The 18,022-nt window shown below is 52.9% G+C and overlaps 1 protein-coding gene across 3 annotated transcripts in view; it reads right to left on the bottom strand.

Moving 5' to 3' along the window:
- Positions 1-18,022, bottom strand: part of ECE1 (endothelin converting enzyme 1) — a 114,806-nt gene that overhangs the window by 13,407 nt on the left and 83,377 nt on the right. For all 3 annotated transcript variants that reach the window (XM_086715931.1, XM_086715932.1, XM_086715930.1), the window contains exons 6-13: positions 16,964-17,110; positions 15,805-15,870; positions 14,579-14,770; positions 8,488-8,630; positions 7,114-7,228; positions 2,492-2,602; positions 1,105-1,203; positions 533-610 (exon numbers count right to left, since the gene is read on the bottom strand). In XM_086715931.1, the coding sequence (XP_086572057.1) occupies positions 533-610; positions 1,105-1,203; positions 2,492-2,602; positions 7,114-7,228; positions 8,488-8,630; positions 14,579-14,770; positions 15,805-15,870; positions 16,964-17,110 (951 nt within the window). The remainder of the gene's footprint in view (positions 1-532; positions 611-1,104; positions 1,204-2,491; positions 2,603-7,113; positions 7,229-8,487; positions 8,631-14,578; positions 14,771-15,804; positions 15,871-16,963; positions 17,111-18,022) is intronic.

Here is an 18,022-nt window from a genome sequence, read left to right on the forward strand (position 1 = left end):
TATATCAAGCACCCCTGTTGCCTCATTTAAGCTTAAATGTGCATTTGGGATTCATGCTTCCTCTTTCCCATTAGCATTTAAGGTCCAAATGAGGTCCAGGTTTTTCTGGGAAGGTGGGGGAGGCCCCTGGGGAGAGGAGGCAACTTGGGGGCCTGGGAAGGAAAAGGTGGTATGAGGGGCTCCCTGATATTTTAGGGGCATCAATTCTGTCTGTGCCTTCCAGGGTCTGCTCACCTCCATGATTCCCACTCATCCAATGGAGCTGCCCATGAAATGGAGTGTCTGGCAGGGCACGTGGCACCATTTGGCACGGAGGGCTGGGCACTGACTGACAGAGGCTCGGGGGAGGCGGGCCCAGGAGGGGAGGAGCAGAGAACCCATCCCCACACCTCCCACCACCGCATCTTGAGATGTCCTGACAGTCAAGGTGCCTCCAGCATCCCACCTGGACCCAGCCTGCCTCTGCTCGTCCCCAACTGCGGACCTCCAGGGGCATCTGGGAACGCAAGGGGGCAGGGTGGGAGCCACTCACGTCATTGAACACTTTGTCGAGCTCCTTGGGGTCCATGATGAAGTTGGGGTAGCCTATCATGTTGTAGATTGCGTCTGCCTAGACAGGAGAGATACGGCGGACACTGAGCGCTCAGCAGGGCTGGCTGGCCTCGGGCTCTGGACCAAAGGGACACGGGCAGGTCCTCCTGCTTGGGGTTTCCACATCTCTTTCTGGAAAGGTTCCTCTCTTGCCCGACTTCTACTTACCCTTTGGCCCTCTGCTTAAATGTCACGTCTCGAGGGAAGCCTCTGCTGGCTGTCCCCCGCTGGATTCTATCAAGTCCCTCCCTCTTCGTTAGACATGTCACATCTCCCTGCATTTTTCTCTCACGTGCTCAACACGGTCGGTTTTTACCCAGTTATTAATGCAATCATGTGGTCAAGGCTGTCCCTCCATCCTGCTGGACTGTTCAGCCCCTGAGGGCAGGACAGCATCCACGCCGGGCTTACTAGCTGGGACTGGTCTCCCTTCACGCACCCTCCTCCGTCCGTGGCTGTGGCCCCACGGGCGGGAAGCCTCAGCCATCCCTTCAGGCACCGGGCCAGCCTCACCTTCTCCTTGGCTGATCTCCGAGTGTCCTCATCCATCCACTTCAGTGTGTTCAGGCTTTCCTCAAATGCCTTCTTGATCTCTAGGATTATCTCGCTGGCCTGAGGAGAGAGAAGCTGACCAGTGAGGGCTGGGCACTGGACAGACACCCCAGGCAGAAGGGAGGCCCCGGGCCAGAGTCGAAACTCAGATCACAGCTCAAAACCTCAGGCTGTGAGTGCTGGGCGAAGAAGGGAGCCCCAGCCACTTCCCCAACCTTGTTCCTCAGAACACTGAAGTCCTGCAGGACAAGACTGGACCTCCATAAACAGAGCTCCATGGCCAAATATGCGTAGGACAAGCTTTGGGGAAGCTGGAAAAGTCTCTCCTCTGCAGGACTTTTCAGAACCTTTGGCGTATAACATGCACTGTGGTTCTTCTGGAGAGTGTAAAAGTCTTATTAGTCTTTCTCAGACTTACTGGCCCACAGGATTTCTTTACTGATGGAATGGGTTTTAAAATCTACAGAACCCGAGTTCTGAGAAGCAGTCTCAGCAATGCTGTGCTCAGGCTGGAGATGACCAGCTTCTCTTGAGGGCGATAATGTCACAGGCAGACCCGGAGGCCAAAGATGCTAGAGCGGGGGGAGGAAGTCGTGCAGCAGAAAGAGCAGAGGGGCTGACGGCTGACAGAACTAGACGAAGATTCTGTATCAGCTGCTCACAGGCGAGTCGAGTCGCCTAAGGAATGGGAGTCTCCCTTTGCTAACATCTGACTGCAGATAATATCTACATAATTAAAATCAGGAACAAAAACTGTAACAATAACATAATAATAATAATAATATAATAGCTATCACTCACTGAGCCCTTGTTTTGTGTGCGGTATTTCATTTTGTCTCCCACTTCCAAGTGGGATGGACAGCCCCACTTCCAAGTTAACGGTGAAGGGAGAAAAACTGTCCCAAGTCACCCCACCAGGAGGTGATGGATCCAGGATCTGGACTGGGGCCTGGCTGTCTTCACACACTTAGCCATGATGTTCCTCTGTGTGTCCAGAACAAACCCGTCACCCACAGGGTAAGAAAAATGTCACCCTCCAGGCCAGAGCTGCTCTGCCAACACCAGCTCGTTGGGCCCCTCATTCCCCTTGGAGGTAGAGGCAGAGATGGCGGGAATGGCCTTGTGGGGTTAAAGGGCAATACAGCTACAGTGCCTGCCACTCAATTATAGAGCTATCCCAAATAACTCCTGGCATTCAAGGCTTCAGAAAACAGGAACTTTGAGTTAAGGCTGGAGCCCTGGCCCGGAGTAGGAAAGGTCCAGAGCAGACAGAAGTGTGGGCTGTCAGGTTCACGAAGGGCTAGTGCAGGTGCGATGTCACAGCCTGCGTGCAAGACGAGGTACTCACTATGCTCTTGCTGTCCTCCGCAAAGGTCGCTTTGACAAACATAGGGCCCAGGGCGAAGCCCAAGTTGTTCTCTGTGTCGCTCACGCAGAACTTCCACCGGGGAAGACAGGTCTGGAAACACAAGGGACAGGGGTTACTTGGTCCTGTCCTTCTTCCCAACCCTTGTCCGTCCAGGAGGCAGCAGCGGCTGGGGCTGCTTCTTCCAGAACCTCCAGGAGACCTTTTCTGACGCAGTGGAAGTTATTTTAGGCACTAGATCAAGAGGCCACAGAATATTCCTCATTGCTGCCATCTATGATTTCCTGAATGCCAGGCTCTGTGTACAGCATGTCATAAATGGTATCTTAAGGAGCCATCAGAACGAACCTGGAAGGCAGGGATGTGGGCCTTGACAGATGAGGAAACAGACACAGAAACTCTGCAAGGGGAAGTCACCGGTCCAGGGTCCCACAGCGAGCGAGGGGTGTTACAGTGACAGAACTCTGACATGCCTGATCGCACGCCCCACCCCCCACCTGTACCTCGCCCTGCCCCCTGGGGGAGGCTAAGAATCCTGGTGGCAAAGACTTGAGAAATTACTGCGTCTATTCTTGTGCAACAGGAAAACCTTCCGAGAAGGCCAGACCCAACCCCATTTTCTTTTTTAATGTTTGTTTATTTTTTGAGAGAGAGACAGAGTATGAGTGGGGGAGAGGCAGAGAGAGAGGGAGACACAGAATCCAAAGCAGCTCCAGGCTCTGAGCTGTCAGCACAGAGCCAGATGCGGGGCTCAAGCCCACGAACTGTGAGATCATGACCTGACCCGAAGGTGGACGCTTAACTGGCTGGGCCACCCAGACGCTCCAGGACCCAACCCCATTTAAAGCCTCCTAGAGGAAGGACCAGCACAGTGATGCTGCAGAACGCAGATGCCTTGGTAGCCTGTGGTCTTGCCCACAAGCCTGCCAGCCCACCAGCCCACCAGCCCCCAGGGCACCTATGGGGAGCTGGAAATGGGTGGCCTTAGGCCGTAGCCCCACAGAGCTCAGGGGAAGCACACCCACGCTGGTTCGAGCCCCGCTTGCTCTCCTGCCCCACCAGCCTGCTGGCTGTGCATGGTCCCCGTGATCATGAGTGGTGGCCCTGCTCACCCTGCTCGTGTAAATCCCTTGTGTGGCCTCCTGACCCTGAAGAACAGGTGGTAACAACCACCAGGCTTGGGGCAGCCTGCTTCATGATAGTTTTCCAACTGAAAACAAGCAAATGCCCACCAACAGGCAGATGGATAAACAAAATGTGGTATTTTTATACAACACCACACTACTTGGCAACCGGAAGGAGTGTGACACACAATATGGATGCATTTCACAGCCATTAGCTGAGCAAAAGCAGCCAGACATGAAAGAGCCCACAGTGTGCAATTCCACCCACACCTGTCCACACCCACTTGGGGGACTGAAGGCACCTTCTGTTCCAAGGACACTGGATAAGTGGGTGACAGGAATGTTCTCTATCTCGATTGGGGTGCTGGTTACATGGGCGACTTCATTTGTCAAAACTCGCTACACTGTGTACTTCGTGTACCCCGTTCATTTTACGGTACGTAAATTCTACCTTAAAGAAATTTCTTCCAGGAAAGAAGGAAGAAGGGGAGGAAGTAAAAGGCATCTCAGCCTTCCACAAGTTGTGTGGCCCAAGTTCTTTTAAGCTTTCCCACCCATGTGTCCATTTAGATGCTGTGCCCTCCCACAGCTGGACATGGCTGTGCCCAGATCTGGCCGAGGCCACCCACGCAGAAGGTCAGGACTGGGGGGGAGGGAGACTCGAACTCCCAGGCTCCGTGGGGGCCCTAGGCCCTGATGGCTGAGTCAGGGGCTGAGTCTTACTGCCTTCTCAGGAGAGCTTTTGCATAAACCCATTCATTCATTCGCTCACTCATTCATTCACATGCCCAGTGCTCTCTGGGCAGTTCTTTTGCACCCTGAGAGCACTAGGTGCTTGGAACCTAGAGGCGAATCAGCCGTGAGCTCTGCCTTCAAGGGGCTCAATAGAAACGCCCAGAGCACCCAGGGGGAGAGTCAGACACATAATAACAGCAACAATGGCAGCAAGACTAGTGTGTGCCAGCTGAGTGTTTATCGGGTGTGGGCCACAGCTCATATAATCCTCATAATAACCCCACGAGGCAGGTTCTGTGCTCCTCTTTGCAGATAAAGTGCAGGGTGTGGAGTGCTTTAGCCTTTAGGACAGACTTTGTGGGAACACCTTTGTGTAATCCCAGACGGTGCCCTGGTCAGTAGGGCAGGGCAGGGATTAAGTATTCCTTTTTACATTTGGGAAGACTGAGTCTTCTGCTCCAATGAAGTGATTTGCCCAAGGCTGTATGGTTAGAAGAAGCATTTCAAACACAGATCTTCTGACCAAAGTTCTGGGCTGTTTCCGTATACCATGCATGGGGCATATCGTGACCCTGGCTCACAGCCTCCCACCTCTAGGGGCTCCCAGTTGCCCTGGCTTCTGGCAAAGCCTTTCTGGGCTCCACCAGCTCTTAGCATCCCACTGATTAGAGCAGCACTCTGCACTCTGAGACTCGCCCAGGGAAGCTCTCCCTGTGTATCTATGTATCTATCTACCTACCTACCTGCCTACCTACCTATCATGGTAAAATACACAGAAGATTTACCATTCCAGCTGCTTTAAGTGTATAGGTCAGTGGTGCTAAGCATATTCACATTGCTGTGCAACCAATCTCCAGAACTTTTCATCTTGCAAATGTGAAACTTCACACCCATTGAACAACTACCCATTGAACAACTCCCCATGCCCACCTCCCTGCCCCCAGCCCCTGGCAACCACCAGGAAGCTCAATTTTGACTTCTGGCTTCTGCAGAGCAGAGGCTGAGTGGAGCAGAGTTCGGGTGGGGGCTGTGGAATCAACTGTGCTAGGTTTGAGAACCCACTCGCCACTAATGAGCTGTGTGACTTTGAATCGTCCTTTCCCCTCATGGAGCCTCAGTTTCTTTATCTATAAAATGGGCTGATGATAATAGTTCCGAACACACAGAGCTGTTATAGGAACTTGGTGACATAATGCCTACAAAAGGCAACATCTAGTAATGATGTCTTTTATTATGATGATGATCATCGTTAGCATTAGCGAGTGGCTGAAAGTGCCAAGATGTCGCCGTCATCCAGAGCTGGGTTTGAATTGGAGTTTGGCTGCCTCCTTGCTGGGTGACTTGGGAAACCCTTCACCACCTAGAGCCTGTTTCCTCATCTGTACCCAGTGGGTAAGCAATGATGCAGGTACATGATCCCCACACAGAGGCATCTCTGTAACTACCATCCCCAGTCCTGGTCAGACCCTTCCTGAATAAAGTCCCGTGGGAAGCCAAGTGCTCCAGGGGACAGAGTCCATGTCTCGTCATGTCTGTGACCCAGGGCTCACCCAGGGCCGGTCCAAGGTAGGTACAGGTGGAGCAAGAAGGCGGGTCAGCTGAGCAAAGCAGCCAATCCTTCCCCTGGTCCTTCTCTGCAGGGCCACGTGGCTCTCATGGCTGAGGTCCTTTGGTGCCCTCAGAGGCCCCTCTTGTCAGGAGCAGGGCCTGTTCCCAGCCACCCTCTCCTTCCGTCCCCTTCCTGCCAGAGGTGGGTATATATGGGGAGGGTAAAGAAAAGGAGAACTCTTCCCAGGATGAACTCTAGGACCGGAGGCCAGCACCCACATCCCACCATTCTCTGCCAGCCCTTATCCGGCTCTGTCTACTACACTGGACTCTAGGAAGGGCCATGGGGCAGGGCGGCCGGAGCCAGTTCTGCTCGTCCCCTAGGGTCTTGCTAGCTGCTGTCCTGGGTGGCTGCACTGGGTAAGCTTAGCACCTCGCCCTCTATTGGTCTATGGCTGGGGCACCTCCCTGGGGCCATGACTTGGTGTGCGTCCCATCAGCACATATGAGGACCTCACGATGTGGGCTCTTGGGGCACAGATGCCACCTCACTTGTCTCTGTGTTCCCACAAGGGACTCATGTCCTATGAATACATGTCTGTGGGCTACATGAATGAGAGGGTGACCTCCTTGGGGAAAAAGTGGAAGTGTCTGGGAAACTTCCCACCTAGGGTGGGGCCCTGAGAAGGGGGGGAGTGAGGGTCCTGGAGCCCTGGGACCTCTGGAAGAATGGGCCCTCGGGGCCAGGGAGCACGACAGCAGTGAACACATGTGCGGACTTACCATGAACCAGGTGCTGCACCGAGTGTTTTATGTTTATGGAGAAGCAGCAGTATTACTGGAGGTCCCCTGTATAAAATGGGGATGATGATCACACCCACCTCATAGGGATATTAAGATCACTGGAGTTACAGGAAAGCGTTTATTATCACCAGCATCGAGAAGGAGTTGGAAGGAAGAAAACAGAAGCCACCTTTTGCCGTAAAGTAGCTAACTCTCTAAGATTCCTCTTTACCCTTTAAGATTGGATGTAATCATCTCCTTCTGGAAGCTTCTGTCCATCCCCAACTAGCTTAGATCCTCCCTCATGAGTTCCATGGCCCTAGAGGACACTAAGGTCACAAGAGCCTCCAACCCAGGGCCTGGCACACAGTAGGTACTCAGCACGTGCACAGGAATGCAGTCACAGAGGCTCACCTTCTTGGTCCCATACATGACTTCCATGAACTTCTCGTCGGCGTCCTGAAAGCGCTGATCAAGGAAGGAACTTGTCTTCTGCACCAGGTTCCAGATCATGTAGTTGTTGAGCAGGCTGGGGCAAGAGATCAGACCGCTCAGAAGGGTCCAGAGCTGAGAGCATCACAGCACTTCCCCCACTGACCTTTAGGGGGCGCTCAGAACCGGCCTTCGGCTAGCAGGCTCTTTCCCCGACCTGCCCCAGTCTGGCAGGTTACTGCTCACTTACTGGGAATGTCAGCTCTTCAAGGCAGAGCCTGGGTCCTCTTTTGAAAACCCCTCAGTGCCTAGGGAGGTGATTTGTACATCACACGTCCTCAATACACGCTTGTTGCATAGCTGCTTTTTGTCTGGAAGCCGTGGAAGAGCAGCATGGAGATGCCCCCTGGATGCTGTGTACTGCTGGGCTGGAGCAGGGAGGAGGCTGCCATGTCCCCAGCTTGGAGATGTCCTGGCCAGAGGACCAGCGTCAGGAAAGGGGCCTTAAGAATAGGAGGGGCAGGAAAGGAAGCCCTGGCCAGCTCCTCCATGGTCTGCGTGAAAGAGCTCACTGCCCCCTCCCTCAGGGCACAGAGAATCCTCTGTGGCTGTTGTCACCTTTGCAAAGAAGCCACCTTGGTACAAAGAGATGTTCACAACAGTGAGCATCTAGCCTCAAACTGGAACCAACCTAAATGTCTGACAATAGGGGAAGGGTTGAGTAAATAATCATATGTATACTTGGTGGAATACTGTGCAGCCGTGAAGAATGAGGTCCACAGAGAGTGCGGGATAACATGGGGAAAATGCTCTCGACAAAGGTCAAGAGAAAAGCAGATTACACATGTGGTCACAACAATGGGGAAAAAAGGAACCATGTATTAGAAAATTCACCTCTCTCTCCCTCACACACGTGCGCACACACACACCCCATAGAATCAACAGCAGTGTTTGGGTAAGTTTAAGTTTTTTCTATTTTTTCTGTAGTTTTCAAAAACCTCTCCAAAAAATCTTTAAAATGAAAAAAAATCAGAAGTATTAGCTACAAATATGAGCGAACATTCACCGAGCCCCATTCCAAGTCATACTCTCACCCGGTTCTGGGATCCCTACCAGGTAGGTGCTGTTTCCAGCCCCATTTTATGATGGGGAGCATGAACCAGGAGAGGGCGAGAAACTTGCCCAAGGGTACAGAGCTGGTGGGGGGAGGGGCTGGGATTTGAAGGGCTGCCTCTCCTCAGGGCCCACGCTCCTGAGTCAGTCTGTCACCCGCTGGCCACACCTATCTGGCGGGAGAAGAGGACAGCAGCAGCAGCGGGAGGGTGTGACCCCAAGGGCTGCCTGGCCGTCCCTTACCATTTGTCCGTGTTGTTGATGAGGGTGGAGACCTGCCCCAGGTACTCCTTGTCGTAGACAACAACAGGCTCGGACTCATTGATCTCCACGGGGTAGAAGATGGTGTTGAGAAAGGGCAGCCAGTTGATGGCTGGCGCCAAGGCCTGGAAGGGAAGAGACCGTGTGACTCTGGCTGGGCTGTTTCTCCTCCACGCCCAAGGCTCCAGGGTGCTCTTCCGAGGAAGGCGGCACCATGCCTCCGAAGAGCTGGGCACGGACAGCGCCCTGTGCAGATGTCGAACTGAGGTCTCTGGCTTTTGTCAGAGATGCTCTCGACAGAATTCTAAGGAGCCAAACACCAACTTCAACTTGAAACGGAGCTGGGACGGAATAAAGGGGACACAGTGACAGCAGCAGTAGCTACCATTCTGCAAGCCCCTCCTGTGCCAGGTACCACTGCAAACGACTCACACGTCTTCTCTCAGCGGGACCTCATGAGAGGCCTCGGTGGGAGGCGCCACTGTCCCCAGTGTATGGATGAAGAAACTGAGCCCAGACGGGCCTATAACGGAAAGCTGTGTAGCGTCCAGAGCCAAACCGCCTGGGTTCGTATTCCAGCTCTCTTACTTACTAGCTGTGTAACCTTGAGTAAGTGGATGAACCACTCTGTGCCTCGGGGTCTCGTCTGAAAAGGGATCTCCTCATCATAACAGAACTCACGCCATGGGGTTAGTGTAAGGATTAAACAGGTTAATGCTGTCTGTTCCATTCAACATGCACTTCCATAATACCAATTACTAGGTGATTAGGCTATACGACCGGTAAATTCGAGAATGATAGCAGTATAATGTGCAAATGCTTCGGGCCACAGGTGATTTTTCCTGGGCACGGGATCTGAAAAAATAAGCTTAGACTGACAACCTCCAGCAAGAAAGGAAAAGTCCCCCGCTCTGCTGATGCACAGGAGGCTGGCTGGTCAGCTCTATTTTATGATCATTTATTTTTTATTATTTATTTTTATTTTTTAGAGAGAGAGAGAGAGAGAGAGAGAGAGAGAGAGAGTGCATGAGCTGGGGAGAGAGGCCAGGGGGTGGGAGAGAGAGAGAGAGAGAGAGAATGAGAGAGAGAGAGAGACAATCCTAAGCAGGCTCCACCCTCAGCACAGAGCCCGACACGGGCCTCCACCTTGCAACCCTGGGATCATGACCTGAACCTAAACCAGGAGTCAGATGCTTGACCAACTGAGCCACCCAGGTGCCCGTAAGATCATTTAAAACGACGGCCGATGCCAGAGCTCCCTCTGCACTCCGGCTTCGAGTAACTCCCAGCTTCGAGCAGGTAGCCTGCTCTCAGCCCGCCTAGCGGCAGCAGCCCCACTGCACAGAGCCCATCTGCCTGCACGGTCTCTGTGTCCACAACAGCCTTCCTCCACTGCCCGCCAGGCAGCCTCCAGGCGTGCTGAGCTCTCTCCAGGTTCCAGTTATTGTTTTGGTTACAAACTTGCACAACTTCTGGGTTTAACTGTGGTCAAATACACAAACATAAAGTTTACCATCGAAACCATTTTTAAGCATGCAGTTCAGCGACATTAAGTACCGTCACCGTCCATCTCCAGATTCCATGTTGCAAAACTGAAACTCTGCACCTATTAAACAAGAATCCCCCCTAGTTCCCTCCCTACTGGGCCCCCAGTAACCATTATTCTACTTTTTGTCTCTATGAATTTGGCGGCTCCTGCTACCTCGTGTAAGTGGAACCATACAGTATTTGTCTCTGTGACTGGTTTGTTTCACTTAGCGTGATGTCTTTCAAGTGGCACAACTTTTGAATCTAATTGGAGTTGTTTATACAATTAATGAGAGCTTCATAAACTGCAGGGCCCTGGAACTCTCTAAGTCCTATTTCTCCCACACGACCTGTTGTTCTTACTTTTTCGCCCTGTAATTTTACAAGATGCAAACATATACTGTGTTATATGATATGTGTCAGTCACAGAGAATGGTAGCCAGCACTTAACAAGCACTCAATCGATATTAACTATCGTAATCATTCTCAAGGTCTCCCAAGCGTGGGCCTGGGCTTGAAGGATTATAAATTCTATTCTCTGTTCCCTTGCAAAAGGGCAGAACTGAAGACAAAGGCTGCAAGAGACACATTACAATCGGCCTTCATATGGTAAGATCGATCAATAATGTACAATGTAAAATCAATCTACAACATCAGATGAACCTATAACCTGTTGGTAACTACCTACGATACCCTCAGTGAGAAAGCAGTCGTAAAGCCCTCCCCTTAACAGATGCCGACTTTGCAGATGAGCTAAGGTGACCTTTCTGAGTTCACGTAGTTAGCTAGTGACTGTGCAGGTCTAAACTCTAGGCTCCCTCGTCTCTCTGGTTTCAAAGGGCAACTCAGCTCTTGGGGAATAAGGACCTCCGAGGACAGAAGAGGTCAGCTCCCACAGGCAGCGGTGTGCCAGCTCTTGGGGGGGCAGGGAGGCGATTCGTAGTGGCATCAGGACCTACCGCAAACTACCTGTGGTGGTTTTTGTCAGAGATGCTCTAGACAGGATTCCAAAGAGGCGTGCCCGGCGGGCTCCCGCACATCCCTGCCCACCCGACTCCAAGAGGAGACATGGATCAGAGTCCTCACCATGAACTTGTTCTGGGACCTCAAGCCGTTCTGTAGCTTTTCTCTAAAATGGGCCCCCCCCAACACAAATATAAATACAAATAAAATGGGGACAACATTCTGCACCCCCCCGCCCACCTCACCGTGGTTGGCTGCTCTGTACCTTGTGGGGATGGCCTGCTCTTTAAACCTGAGCTGCCTTTCCCCCTAGCTTGTCCATTAACTCTTTCTCTCTGGCAAGAATCCCCTAGGCAGGTAACCTCTGGGGCTTCTCTTTAACAATTTCTGTGGCTGCAAAACTGGGAGGTGTCCAGGTGAGACGGTCAAATAGGGCTCAACGCTTAGAGACACCTGCCTGCATGATCTGTTGGCAAAGACGCCTGGGAAATTCACCAGGTTTACAAAATGTCATGGTTTACACAATGAACGAGAGCTTCACAAACTGCAGGCGACTGGAACATTCTAATCAGGGTACAGACATCAGGTGGTGATAAATCCCTGTGCACTTGACACACGCCTGTTTCGTCAGGGAGAGCAGGTGTTCCATGCAGGCAAATTCCCATAACCCCAGATAAGGTGTGTGTTGAACAGAATTTTCACATTTTCAATCTTGCTTTAGTGAACGCCTAACTTAAACATGTGTGCCTAGATCTGTCTCCATAGAGATGGCTGTTTTAACTGACTGGGACATTCCACTTGTGACTCAAATCCTTTGGGGCACACCAGTCAGCTCTATTTTCCAAACCTGCAGCCAAAGAGTACTGCTGGTCACCAACCAGCCAGCTCAAGTAGGCTTGCAAAATAAGAGAGAAAAGGAAGATGCTATCAAACATGATCTCAGCTGGAGAATTTAGAGCAGAGGACAGGACTCATGCTCAAACAACTTTTTCTTGTTTTTAATTTTTAAGTTTATTTATTTTGAGAGAGACAGAGAGAGAGAGAGAGAGAGCGAGAGCGAGCAGGGGAGGGGCAGAGAGAGGGAGAGAGACAGAATCCCAAGAAGGCTTCATGCTTTTAGCGCAGAGCCCGGTGCGGGGCTCAAATTCATGCAACTGTGAGATCACAACCTGAGCTGAAACCAAGAGTCGGACGCTTAACCAACTGAGCCACCCAGGCACCCCTCAAACAACTTCTGATATGGAAGGTCTTAGAAAGGAATGAGAAGGGCCTCAGGCCCCCAGAGAAGGAACAGAAGGATGTCTGATTTGTGGCTCTGAATTCAGACTCTGATGGGGGCTGGCCTGGAACCACTCTATTCTGGTGGGGTTAGCCTGGACACATACTGTGAAGGCTGGCACACCTTTCCCTGAGTCACCTGGGGTATAGGAAGAAAACCAAATTTCCAGCTACCAGGGAATAGCAAGGCCTTCTCTGTCCAAGGCTGGAATAAATCAAATTGGTTTAGTGTTAGAGACGTGGGCTGGCATCATCAACAACAAAGGAATGACACGAATGACGATTACTACAGTACATTTGAATTGTGCACATGAGCTTACAAAATGAAATCTCATCCTTTGTCTCATCTCATCCTCTTAAGCCCTGTGGGCAGGCCAGGAAGAGATTCTTTTGGAGGATACTAGGTTTCAGGGGTCCAGGACTTAATTTTTAAATGCTAGACATAATTTTTTAATATGCACACATGCCCTGTTCCCCTGGGAGACACTCCAGAGTTTTCAACTTGTTCTCAAAGAACTCTGTGACTAAAGAACCAGTGCACCTTATGGGGACAGGGGCTGCCTCTCATTTGTCTCTTGTGTTCTGGAATAAAGCAGGTGTGAATGAGTGAGGAAGGAAACAAAGGCTCACGTGGGGGTCTTGTGACTTGCCCAAGGTCACACAGCTCCTAGTGGGGCTGGGCCAGAGCAGTCTTCTGACTCCAAGCCCAGGGCCTGTACCTCTGCTAAAGTCCTGCCCTACCTGGAGGGCTCTGCAGCAGCGGGGGAGGAAAAGCCTTTCCTGTCTTGCTCGAAGATCAGAGCAAAAGCAATGTTATAAGGTGCCCTGGGGTAGAGCCCGGAAGCCACGCTGGGGCAGATGTGCTCAGGGCTACTGTGTCTCCTCTGCTTCCCTGGAGGTGGTCGGTTGGCATTATGGCCACCGTGGGGGGCTGGGCTGCTGCTGGGGCCCTTCTTGCGTTGAGAAGTGGACAGCTGGAGCAAACCAAATCACACTGCACAGACAGCATCTCCGTTGACCTCCGGGCCTCAGAGTGGCAACACGGTGCCAGATGGTCCCCAACACAGGCTGCTGATGTCTGTAACAACCCACGCACACCACTCACCCCGATGCCAGCTCCTCCGGGGACCCGAAGGGCAGCTGGCACCCAGAAGAGACTCTCTCACCTTCATCCCAGCTTTGCCTGGGCTGTATCTCCACCTGGGACATCCTCTCCCACACATCCCACTCATCTTCCCTGACTTCCCCCTACTCGGGTCCTAGTGCCCTCCTTCTTTCACCCAGAGCACTCAGCAGTCTGGGACTGCTTCCTGGTTGGTGTTCCTCTCTACCCTGGAAGTACCTCCAGAGCAAGGCCCTGACGGTGGCCCTATACCTGTCAGAGCAAGGAATGGAGGGTGAAAAAGGGTAGGGACCGAGGTGTTCTTTCTGAAAGGAGAGCGCATGAGCCAACTCCAATGGGTGGGCGGGACCTGGCTGGTCAAGGTAGACAAGGAGGGAGGAGACATCTCGGTAGAACCCCTACACAGTGGCCTAGTCACCCTCCCCAGCGGAGAAGCAGGCCTCACTGAGCCTTCCTAGGCAATGGCAGGAAACAGGAAGACTGGCCAAGGCCACCTTGCTGATTCCTCTGCGACCCTGGGGACCTGGGATAAAGCCAGACGCCAACACACAGTGAACTGGGAAAACGGAACTGGCAGTCAACTCACCACCTGCAAGCCTCAAGGAGCCACCAGGGGGCAGCCTTCAGCAGAGGGGCCACTTGCTTTCCAATGGGTTACACCCGGTAACAGAGAGAAACCCCCTCTCACCTCCAGGAGGTTGCCAGGGATCGTGGTCAAGAACAGAGATGCCATGAGCCACGCGTGAGTCCAATGTCCAGCTCCCCTGGCACTTAGGGAGCCTCAGGGCCTTGAACATGTCACTTAACCTCCTGGCTTGGAAAAGGGAGAAGTGACTACAGAACCCACCTCTCAGGTCTATTGTTTGCTGTATATACACCAGGCTCGATGTGACTGGGGCTTGAGCATGGAAATGCCCAATCAGTGTGAGCTATTATCGTCATGACCACAGAGCCTCCCCAGGTAAATGCTGTTGTTACAGAAAAGCTATGTGGCCTTCAGCAGATAACTTAGCCTCTCTGAGCCTCAGTTTTCCCATCTGTGAACTGGGGCGACAACCATCCTTGCTCCTTAGGGTTGTTCTGGGGACCTGATGAAGTGGGTATAAAAGCTCCAGCCCAGCACCCTACGTCCTGAAGCCCTGCGCCTGCCCCGGGCTCCACGTCAACCGGAGCTCACGTTACCTGCAGTTCGGCAGCTGTCACTTTGTGGTAGATGAGCTCCTCGTCCCGGCGCTTCTCCTGGGGGATGGTGATGTTGGCCAGTGCCGTCTCAAAGTCCAGAATCTGTTGCATCTGGGGCCGGATGGTGGCCTCGTCCCCTCCACCCAGCAGCTTCCCCAGCTGGACCATGTAGTTCAGGTATCCCGTCAGCACCTGTGGGCCCAGCACCCGCAGTCTGTCAGTCGTGTCACCTGCTGCACGCTGGACACGGGTGGCGGGTGGGGCAGGGCCAGCCCAGTGCGGGAAGTCCGCAGACCGGCTGCCCACGGAACTCGGCACGAAGCCCTCAGGTGCTCGAGTGGGTGGGGGTCCCTGCTGTTCCCCACCCACACTCCCGCTCGGACGCCCATCATGGGAAAGCTACCCACAGACCAACCTTCAGTTCTTACAACACGCTTTTTCTGAGCTGCCCTCCTCTACCATGTCCCCAGATCCGAATTAGGTTCCCGTGTTTGACTTTCTCAGCTCACCCTTGAGCTATCACAATTTGTCATTATGCCTCCAACTGGGTGGTTAGTTCATTAACGTCTGCCTCCCCTGCTAGACTCTAAGCGGGGACCATGACTGTCTCAGTCCCCACTCTCCCCCCAGCATCAGGCACTTGGTAGGTGCACGCCCAATACAAGTGGGCAGGATGAATGGAGACACGATGAACCACAGACGAGGTTTCTCTGGGACATCATGAGAGGCATGGATTTTGGAGTTAGTAGGTCTGGATGTGAATCTCAGCCTCACCCCTATGTGACCTTGGGCGGGTCACTTAGCATCTCTGGGCCTTGTTCTCTCCTCTATAAAAGGCAAGGTAAAAATAATACCCACATGGCAGATGAGGTGAATGAAGTTCAGAGACGTTCTGTATCTGTGGGGTTACTGGGGGGGCGGGGGGAAGAGGTGAGTATATAAGAGGCTTAGCACCCACAGATGGCCATGGCCATTACTGCTGTCTTACTCTACAGTGGGGACAAAAGACACCTGTCCATCCCCTGCCTATTGTGCCCACGATGCCTGAATGGGAAACAGCTAGTCTGTTTCTGCCAGGGTCTATCTATCATCCATCAGATAACTGATTCCTCAGTGCAACTCCAGCTTCAAAGACCCACACAGGTGTGATGCGGAGGGGACACTGAGAGGGTAAAACGTCACAGGGTGTGGGCTGGGAGCCACTCTCTCTGAAGAAGCACACTCACCTTCTCGTTTTCAGTTTTGTTCAGGTAATAGTCCCTTGAGGGTAAGCCCAGGCCAGACTGGTCCACCTGGAGAGAAAGGCAGGAGTGACAGGGGGTCTCCTGTCGCACATACACACCGCCTGCTGTGGGGACAGCTGGCACATGGCAACACAGGACCGGCCTGGGTCCCAGCCAGAGCAGGAGCTGGTAGCGGAGGACCCCTCTGGGGTGGGGCCAGCCGGCGTGGGAACAGACACATGTCTGGCTGCATAGCTGCCCGGACACGGGGATTCTGGGCCCTTCCGAAGGGCTAGAGCCACCCTCCCTCTAAACACCTCTGAGGCTTGGCATGGCACTTCTACTTAATTAAACACTTCCCAAGACAGTGCAGTGGTTAAGACCCCTGTAGCCTTAGTCAAGTCACTGAACCTTTCTGGTCCTTAGGTTCTTCGCATGGAAAATAGGGGAAATAATGACTAGCCCTCAGAGCTGGAATGAGGACTCAAAGGAGAGAGCCAAGGGAGGACGTGCTGAGGGTCTGGCAGGTAGGGGAGGGTCAGTTCCTGACAGCAACTCTCGGAGCCTAGAGGAGGTGTTGTTACAATTCGTTTGATTGGGAAGGAAACTGCAGCTCAGAGCGGTTGAAGCACTTGCCCGAGGTCACATGCTGAGTGAGAGGCAGAACTGGATGGGAACTCGGCCTTCACGGCCCCCAGCCCGGGCTCCTCGCTTCCTCATCTGAGGGTGGGCAGATCAGGGCCGGGGCTTCCCTGGGGGTGCCGATACAAAGTTCAGGGCAGGCTCCGGCAGGAAGAGAGGGACTCCAAGCCATTCCAAGCAGAGCCACAAAGGGCGGAGGCTGAGGTGAGGGAACCGGGAGGGGGCTTTAGCTGTGTCCAGGAGTTGGCATCACTCTGGGGGCCCACGGTGACCGATCAGAACCCCGGAGACCCGTCTGTGCTGCACTGACCCCACCTACCCGAGGACGGCAGCCTGCTCTTTCGTGACTTGTTGTTGACAAAAATCTCACGGTTCAGAGTCTCCAGAAATAATCCAGGCCCAGAAACCAGAGGCCTGTCGCCCAGGGCAAGTCTGCCCTTACTCCGGCGCTTGCAAAACTCAGAACAGGTTAAATGCAAAACATGCCCATTCATCTTCCTGGGGACCCAGGCCAGCTCACCTGGATCACGTTGCTGTTGGAATTCTTGGAGTCGGCACTGACGTAGACAGAGAAGAAGGGAGACGTGCGGTAGTGGGAGGTGACCACCTGCAGGGTGTCCTGGAAGTTGTCCTTGTCCCAGGGACCTGTGATGTTCCAGCCCCCTAGCTGCGGGCAGAGAGAGGGAAGGGGGAGGTGAACAGGTGGCAGGAGACCCGGGTGTGAATTCTGCTCCTGCCACGGACTTGCTCTGTGACCCGGAGCAGTCATCTGACCTCTCTGAGCCTCAAGAGCAAATGAAAGGGATGGTCTTCGTCGAGTGTGTCTGACCAGCAACAGGAGATGCTGGGTGGAACGAGATTTGCCCTAAATGAGCGAGCAATGAATCCACGTGGCAGCTGCTCTCTTGGGGATGGGGATGGAAAGGAGACTTCTCCCACACCCTGTTCACTTTTTGAATACTGACTCATGTGGATTCAGTTGTGCACAAAATTCAATTGTGCCTACGGAAAAAAAAAGTCTCCGTATTTTTAAAAAGGTTGATAAAGCCATGGTCTCTAGTGTCTCTCAGAGCTTGGACTCTTTTTTTTTTTTTTTTTTAAGTTTACTTGTTTGTTTGTTTGTTTATTTATTTACTTATTTAGAGCATGAGAGAGAGGATCCCAGGTAGGCTCCACACTGTCAGTGCAGAGCCCGACGCAGGGCTCAAACTCATGAACCGTGAGACCATGACCTGAGCCGAGGTCAGATGCCTAACCGACTGAGCCACCCAGGTGCCCCTGGGAGTTTTGTTTTCAAGTAGGCTCTATACCCAACACAGGGCTCAAACTCACGACCCCGAGATCAAGAGTCGCATGCTCTACCAACTGAGCCATCCAGGTGCCCCGGAGATGGGATTTTGTAATCTCCTCGGTGTCTCTGGCTTGGCACACACTGGCATGTGGGACCAGTGCCAGAGGGGAGGACTGTCTGGTCTCCGGTGTCCACAGCTCCCCATCCTGCTGCAATGACTTCTCAGAGCCAAGCCAGGAGGCAGGGCCCTGAGGGAGAATGAGACAGCTGGGAAACATCCATGGCCAC

The sequence above is a fragment of the Puma concolor genome, chromosome C1, assembly GCF_028749965.1.
Source record: "Puma concolor isolate L17-30 chromosome C1, mPumCon1.1.hap2, whole genome shotgun sequence".
In the NCBI taxonomy this organism is placed as follows: Eukaryota; Metazoa; Chordata; class Mammalia; order Carnivora; family Felidae; genus Puma; species Puma concolor.